At 39.5% G+C, this 8,551-nt stretch overlaps 1 protein-coding gene across 1 annotated transcript in view; it reads left to right on the top strand.

Moving 5' to 3' along the window:
• The first annotated feature begins 2,674 nt into the window (after positions 1-2,674).
• serinc4 (serine incorporator 4) overlaps positions 2,675-8,551 on the top strand; it is a 32,065-nt gene continuing 26,188 nt past the window's right edge. Inside the window, exon 1 of the mRNA XM_086025707.1 lies at positions 2,675-2,930. Within this exon, the coding sequence (XP_085881833.1) occupies positions 2,859-2,930 (72 nt within the window). The 5' untranslated portion in view covers positions 2,675-2,858. The remainder of the gene's footprint in view (positions 2,931-8,551) is intronic.

Below are 8,551 nucleotides of genomic sequence, written 5' to 3'. Positions count from 1 at the left end.
TGTTTGGGTAAATCTTGAATTTGGTGGCAAAAAACGTCGGTGTACTACTGTATTTGGTTATTACGTGTGTCGTCATTGTCACCGTCCGAACCGTAATCGTTACGCACCGCTCGGTCCAGTGACTTTAACCGCAGTGGTCAAAGGGATGTTGTATTGCTTGCTTATTCAACTGGGGTTTATGGCAAGCCATTTGAGCATTTATTCCAAATCCTTGATATCACACATTAGTGTATAACACTAGTTTGGTCTTTGTCAGCACTATAGTTGGACATTCAGCCACACTAGTTATGTCCTACTAGTTGCATGCTCAAATGGCTTGCCATAGGGGCTTCATTCCATCCCATTTCAACAGCAAACAGTTTTCTATGGCACTCACGCTTCTAACTGACTGCACACACACACACACACACTTGTCAAAACTGCCACTGCCTTCTCATCTGGGTTCTCAGCTGGTTTTAGTATTAGTTGTTGTTGTTGTTGTTGTTGTTGTTGTTATTGGTTTATTTTTTTTAATAAATGACACATTTGTGGAGTACAAGATAAAAAAAGTCACAAAGTATTTGTAATAAAGTAAACTACAGTCCCTAAAAGACTGTTTTACCTTCTTTTTTTTCTGGACAGTGGTACAATAAAACTGAAATAAATATATTTGAAATGAACCCCGAAACCACATGTATGAAATTAATTGACAAAGATGAAAATGAAGGACATCTTTGAAATAATTATAGTTCATTTTAGTTGGTTTTATAGACGTAAAATCTAGTTTCAGTTAGTCACTGTTTTTAAATACTCATTTTAAATATTGTTTCATTAACAGATTACTTTTCATTACCTGTATTCAATAAATCTTATTTATATAGCACTTTCACAACACCTGTAGCTGTAACAAAGATTAACAGAACATTTAACATAAAATAACAATACAACAGAACACATAACATGAAACATTGATAATAATACAATCGTAACAATCTGACATAGTCCTTGTTTGAGATTGTTATAGATGAAAAATGAGATAATCAAAGTTTCCTTTCACCAGTGGATCAGAGACGTCATGAACGACTGCTACAAGCTAAGTTTTAAAGTAAACAAGCAGCTGTAGCGTCCATTGACGAATACAGAATGGTTCAATTCTCCTGTTCCATATAGAGCTGCTTAAATTCCAAGCGCTGCTTCTCAGATCCAAATACACATCCACGCTCCGCACTGACGCTCCTCTCTACTCATCCTGAGCTCCACCATAACTTTGATCCCTCCCAAAGCCATATCTTAATACCACCACTCTCATCCCCAAATTTTAGAAATCATCAATGTTATGCAAAAAGGAAAGCTGCAGCTCTGGTGTTACATTACCCCATCTGAAGCTATTTAGGATCCATATTCAGATAAAAACAAAAACATCCATTTAAATGAAATACATCCTACTCACCAGAGATGCCTTAAAGTGGAACTCAACCAAAACTTATTTTTTTCAAGAATATGTTCTATGCAGGCCCACTAGTTGAAATACGGCATTCTGATTAATATTGCGTTTGTAGAATAAGAGTTAATCCACCCGTTTTTGTCAATCACTGGGGCCGGCCATTTTGTCGCTTCTGTTGACTGAAAATGACATTACAGTTGCCCAGGGTTCAGGTAACGACCAATCACAGCTCACTTGTTTTCTGAAGCTTGAGCGATGATTGGTCGTTATGTGAGCCCTGAGCATCTGTGATGTCATTTTCAGTCAACAGAAGGGACAAAATGGCCGCCTCTTGAGATGGCTAAAAAGGGGTGGATTTTCCTGCTCAACTCATATTGCAAAAACGCAATATTAATCACAATGCCGTGTTTCAACTAATGGGCCTGCTGGGAACATATTCTTGAAAAAAATATGTTTGTGTTGACTTCCGCTTTAAGTGAATTATTGTGTGCAATGTGCAGATAGTTACATGCAGACATGTTTACAATTCGAACTGGGCTCGCTCTGACCAACTAATCAGAAGATGGAAAAATGTGAATTTTGTGCTTGTGAGGACAAAATTGCAATGTGATTGGAAACTGTATAACTGCTAATATAGTTCTAGTTATAATTAAGTTATATTATCTAGCACAACTAATTCTGAAGGGTAGGTAGAATTTAGATCATAAATGTAAGTCAGATTGTTTTGGCCAGCAGAGAAGACATTGCTGGCTCTGATTGCCACTTGTTTACATCTTATGGTGTAATTCTCTGTACTTTTGTCCATGAAGTCTTCTAAAAACAGTAGATTGATTGCTAATGTCACTCCTGCCCTCAGGAGCTTGTCTCTCATTCTGTCTGTCTGTCTGTCTGTCTGTTTGTCCACATCACCCCTTCCTTCTGGGATTCCTTTTTTGTGCTGGTTTAGATCTGTAGGTAAGATGTTTTTTAATGTAAAGTGAAATATTAGCAGATTTTCTTGTGATTAATGCAAACTTGAAATTGACTAAAAATTGCTGAATGTAAAACAACAATTAGATTACGCAGACTTTCAATAGTCCGGATTACCCGTTCACTTCATGGTTGTTGTTTCTTTTTCTGTCTATTATAAGAGGTTTACGGTACTTGACTGTGACTAGAAATAAACCTTCAACCACTGTGACACGTAAGCTTTCTCCAGACATTTCCTGCTCTTTTGTGGGTGTACACTTTTCAGTGCACCCAGCATAATCAGATTAAGAAAGAATAAAACGGCTTCCAAGGAAGTCTAAAAATCCCATCGGTACCCTTGGGATCCAGTACTTCATCCTTGAGGCAATGTATGTATTGGTTTACGACTGGAAGGATGGCAATGTGGCCAGTAAAACGATGCCTGGATCACACCAACCCCTTTATTCTTCTTTATGAGTGACTCAAGATGTGGATTATTAAGAGTCGTCTCACGTCAGGTGTCAGAGACGCAATGCCAGGTCACTTCATACGAGCACAGGTAAGACTTGTTTTATGGTCTGACTCTTCCTATAAGATGTGGATGGAAACGTAAAACTCGGTGGGACTGAACAATATCTGTGTAATATTTAAGTGGTGTTTTGCACTGTGAAGACCAGGTGATCATTGCTTAAATGCCATTTTTGCAATCTTACACAAAAAAAATTCCATCTTGTTTTCCTAACCCACTTGTCGGGTGGCTGTGGATTTGGAGCAGATTGGGTAACTTTTACCAAAGTTTCGGTTGAAGACTGGATTTACGGCAGTTGAAGAGCTGAAGCTGGCCGGTATTTTTGCCACTTCTGTTGCATACTCAAGTTGAAGTCAATTTAATTCAACAGTCATGATTACTGAATGGCTCACTGGGGAACACTGTTGACGTAGAACAGACATGGATGACCTAACTAAGGAAAATGTGGCCTGTGTTTGGAAGGACAGCTGGTGTAAAAACTTTGCCAAAGAATATCATGCGAGTGACTGGCTATGGCTATACAGTATAACGTTTTTGTCGTCTTAGAAAGTTTTTATTACTTTTTGTATTCCTGGTGGTAACAAATTTGTAGCTTTGACTCATTAGTATGTGTAGTTTTTCCACCTTGTTGGATCAAAATCTTGACCCAATGTACTTGTATATTGGCTTTTGGACCAAGCGCTGGGTTATCTATTTCACCCAATTTGAGTTACTTTTGATCCAGTAGTTTTAAGCGTGTAAAAACCTAAATCAAAAACACCACAGATACTTGTATACATAACTGTATGTATACAGTGGATTGCTGGATTGAATACATCACAATTTTACCCTGTGTTACAACGTAGACACTATTGAGTGATGCACCCAGTACACAAAACGTAAACTAAACTAAAATGGGGTGTGATTGCAGTCCAGTCGTGTGTCATTAGCAGCATTTGTACAAGCTTATGTCAAATACAACCAACCCCATTCAACAGGTAGAACATCAGAAAGATTAACCATTGCCCTATCTTTGATGAATAATCAATCTTTCATGAGTTTAATTCCTTTACATTCCGTATTTCAGTCTTATACAGTAAATGGATACATTGTGTTTCTGTGTCAGCCCACCTGTTTACTGCTCTCAGCTCCAATGAAACAGTTACAATGAGCAAAAACAGTGCCAACGTGACCAGTACTATACAGTAAGGCGCTGTATACAGTAAAGTAGCAATTGTACTCTGATGGCAGATGGTTGATGAATGGATTGTTTCTCTGGTCGAAGATGGGATTTGAGCCAATAGTTATTGCCCAAATCTACGGAAACCATAGAATGAACAATGATTTGCTGCCTCTAATTTGCTTGTGTTTGTCCTCACTGGCACTTCCCCCTCTCCCACAAGGCAGAAGTAATTATCTGACAGTGAAAGGGGCCCCCAGGAATGCTTGGCCATGAGCGGGCGATTGGATCTTTCTGAGCAATGTGTGTTTGACAAAATAGTTTACAACCGCTCATGGTGGAATGACCTATCATGTTAGATATTAGGTGAAGTATTTGTATGGGGACCATGGTGATAGCGCACAGCTCCGATCATTTGTTTCAAATAAATTGATTAAAATTCTTAGAAGATTTTTATGATTACTGTTGCGACACTGTTTCATAGCTTTAAAAAAAAGGCGTAGAAGTATTTGCTTCAGGTGAAGATAAAATATATATATATATATATATATATATACATAGCAGTGCATTCAGGAGTGTGGCTTCAGTAGTCTTGTTGGAAGGTACGTGCTATGCAGAGCTGGGCATTTTACTAAAATTCTGCGGACCGCTCATCGACTTCCATCTGCAGCTGGGGTCAAGTCAAGTCAAATTTATTTATATATCCTTTGATCACAATAAAGTCTCAAAGGGCTTCACATGCCCATATTTGACAAATATTAATGACATCCCCTGATTTTAGTCCCAGAAGGGCAAGGAAAAACTAAAAAAAAAAAAAAAAACATCCGGGGAAAATCAGAAACCTTGAGAAGGGACCATAGATGGGGGAATCCACCTTCCAGGATGATCATCAGGCTGCAATGGATGCCGAGTGTGCAACATTGAACACATATTATGATGCTATACAATATTGGTTAAAATAATGTGAAAGTCAATCAAATGAAGTCCTGTAGAAAGATGACTTCGGTGAAGTGGGTCCCTGCCCAGTAGGTCAATTTAGAATTCTCCATAGCAGCACCTCCAAGGCTGTGGTCAGCCTTCGATTTTGAAACAGCTGTGTGGGCAGGGTACACCCTGAACTGGTTGCCAGCCAATCGTAGGGCACACAGAGACAAACAAACAACCGCACTAAATGTTAAATATCTCTGAATTAATTGCCTCTGAAAGCAGTTCTGCAAGACTAATATTTCTTTTGTTTCTTTAAATATACTTGTTGAGTGAACTGATAAATCTATAACAATAAGGTTAATGCTAAAAAATGAATTAATGGTTGTTCTTGATGTGCTAATGGAGGTGTCAGGTGTCCTTGCCAGCAGCCAGTTTCGTGGAAGGATGTAGGAGTTTTCGTCTTCTGTGTTTGCTAGTCTAATCTTCTTAGCTGAGTGTAGCCTCTCTTTTGTTCCGCAGTTCCTAGAAAATGAATGTTGGCACTGATTCTGTACCCTTTCTTGACATGCTTAATACCACGCTAAAAGTGATTGGTTATTCAACAGCCATATCGGGCTTGAGTTTTTCAGTTGTTTTAGAAATCCTGTTGTTGTCCTTTGTGACACTGAAAGTGTCATAGACATATATTTATATACGTACAATAAGACTTCCTTTTTGATTATGAACAAGTATCAAATCCCATCAAGAACGGCATCGAGAACGGATTTAACCGATATTACGTCACACGCAGGTGCCACACGCCTGACACGTGGTCGAGTAAGGAAAAAAATAAGAAAAAAAAGAGTTGTGTACCTTGTGGTCCCACAGATGCAATGACATGTGCCCCATATGGTTTTGATTTCACCGATCACCACGCTGCGGGCCTGCGTGTGTCAGTTGTTTTTGTTTGTTTGTTTTTTCTTTTTGGCGGCGTGTCTGCTCGCGCGGCGTCTGCGTGTGACGTAAAGATTACATTCTCGACACCGATTGGTTGTCGCCGACGAGGGACAGGCCGGGACCACGTGGATCGATTAAATGTACAAGACGAATACTCGGGGACGGAGGGACGATGCCCTGCTCTGGTCATTATGGACTCTCTGAGCTCTGCTTTGGCAAGTAGAAGCAAGCAGCCAGCCACAGCGCACACCTGTTGCCATGAGCCAACAAGCAATGCATTCACCGGAGAGATCCAGCCTGCTGGTAATCATACACGTGCTGGCAAGATGACAAAAGGTAGCACGCAAAGCGTCTATAGTTTGCCAAACTCGTCATGGTAACAAAAGTCGGACACATCGATGGCCCAGCAGCATTTTTTTGGGGGGGGTTGCGGAGGCCACCGGCATGAAAAAGGGCCGCCCCCTAAAAACAGGCTGATTTCAGCTAGATGTGTGTACAGTTTTCTATAAAAAATCATTTAATTGCTTGGGATGGTTTGTTGAATGCATGTCCAGGTAGGTTGCTGCTTACCTGTGGCCAGGGACATGCAGGGTTTCACTTGATGCCCAAAGTGCCCTTTTGCCCCCTATACAAGATTATTATTATTTTTTTATTCTTTATTTAGCATGTACTTGTTTGTGAAAGTATGTCAGTGGCCTTATAACAGTGCAGTGTGGACCCACGAATACCCGATGTTCGGCACCTGTGGATTCACATATTAACATACCCCCCCCATTTTTCATGGAAAGCATATAGTTTTTTTTAAGAATTTTGGGTGTTTGTAAAAAAAAAAACAAAAAAAAAATAAACAATGCATTTCAATGGGTGTCCATTTTGTACAGGTTATTGATGCAGCTCACAGCTGTTCGACAGAACAGTCTCTGCTTCTTTGAGCCTTCAACGAGAGTAATGTAGCATAATAACGTAGCATAGCAAAAGAGTACTGTTTGCAACGGTGAAGGTTATCCTCTCTGAAAGGACTGAACAACGACAGGATTATCCAGACGCTCTGCCCTGCACACTAACCCAAATCTAATCTGACTCTCTCTTCTTGCACTCAGCGCTTTTCAACGGCTAGCAGACACAATGTTTCAATTCACATCTCATCTTCAGCACAGAAATCAACTTGACACAAGTTGACTTCTTTTCACACTTAAAAAAAAAAGTGTGATCCACAGAGATGCTTTATTGAAGACTTTTAAATACTGTCCGCATGGTTTGTGCCCCCCCCTAAAAAAAACCATACAGTACAAAGACTAAAGTAGGATTTGCATTAAATGGGATAAGACAAAATTGGCCTCTATAAATGAACTCAGCGAAAAACTGTGGTGTTACCAGGATGCCAGGTGTGGGTGGTCTTACCTGGGGGGACAAAAAAATGCTACAATGCTTAAATAGGTCGAAATCCAGCGTAAAACATGCTTTGTTTTATCCTTAATTGAGATGGCTGTTGTTGTGATTTGAGCTAAACAAATTAATGGCTAACAAATGGATTTTTTATATCACATTCATCAGAACTACATCCAGTTTTCTTTGGGTGGGCAGAGTGTGTCCGTCGATGGGCACTGCCCACAATGCCCCCCCTTTAGTAACGACCCTGGCGTAAATACAATACACATATATTCCATGAAATGTGGTCTGCTTGTACACAGCACTACAGTACACAAGTTCAGAGTCATGCAAGGTAGTGCGCTGCAGACAATAACACAGTATGAAATTGGCAATGCAGTCACAATGGTCAATCACGCTAAAGCTAAATCGTAAAAAAAAATTCAATGTAAAAATCTGGCTTCAATCATATTGCTCTCAAAAGCAAATACAATAACACACTCTAATCAGAGATGGAGGCGATATGTGTACCTAAATGTATGATTTAAAACATACTTGTATCTTTACTTATTCTTCTAGCACATCAGGTTGTGAAATATTTTCTTTTTTTTTTTCTTTTTAAGTTTGACCTATAAAAGCTTGTGCAAGATGGATTTTACCATGCGTTGTAATTTATAGCTACCCTTTTCAGACAAAATCCACCTGTTGCTGAATGTATCCCTTAATTCATAAATATTGCTAAATATATGACTATACTACATTGTTACTATGGAAACCTGATGCGCTAGAGATAAAAACAAGGGCAGATTCGAAATCAGTGCAAAAAATAATAATCTAAGAATCTAAGAGTTTACTTACATCTCTGATTTAAAAAAAATTGTAAAACTGTGTTGACCAGTATAATCAACCAGTCATTAGCCAACAGGATTCCATATAGTCATTGGCCTATTTTGCAAACATTTTGACTAATGCCTGCCTTCATTGTTCATTTCATGATGGCAGAGTGTACTACAATGTTTGTGGGTGTTAAGGCACCCAGTAACTCGTGGGATTCTGGGTGCGTCCTCTTCATCGAGTGACATTCAGTCTTGTGTGGTGAACCCACACTGATTGGAGGCTGAGAGTCATTACCATCTCCAAATGTGATAGGGTCATTTCATTTTGACCAAACTATTTACGATTCCCTTGTAGTGTTTGGCCGTCACAGGGAAGGGAGGTGGACATGGGGGAAGGGAAGCGAGGGACAGATGGGATTGACACA

This window comes from Filicampus tigris, chromosome 3, assembly GCF_054856515.1.
Source record: "Filicampus tigris isolate MCC_2025a chromosome 3, RoL_Ftig_1.0, whole genome shotgun sequence".
Taxonomy (NCBI): domain Eukaryota; kingdom Metazoa; phylum Chordata; class Actinopteri; order Syngnathiformes; family Syngnathidae; genus Filicampus; species Filicampus tigris.
The sequence above is the reverse complement of the archived record's forward strand: the minus strand, read 5'-3'. Positions and strand labels throughout refer to the sequence as shown.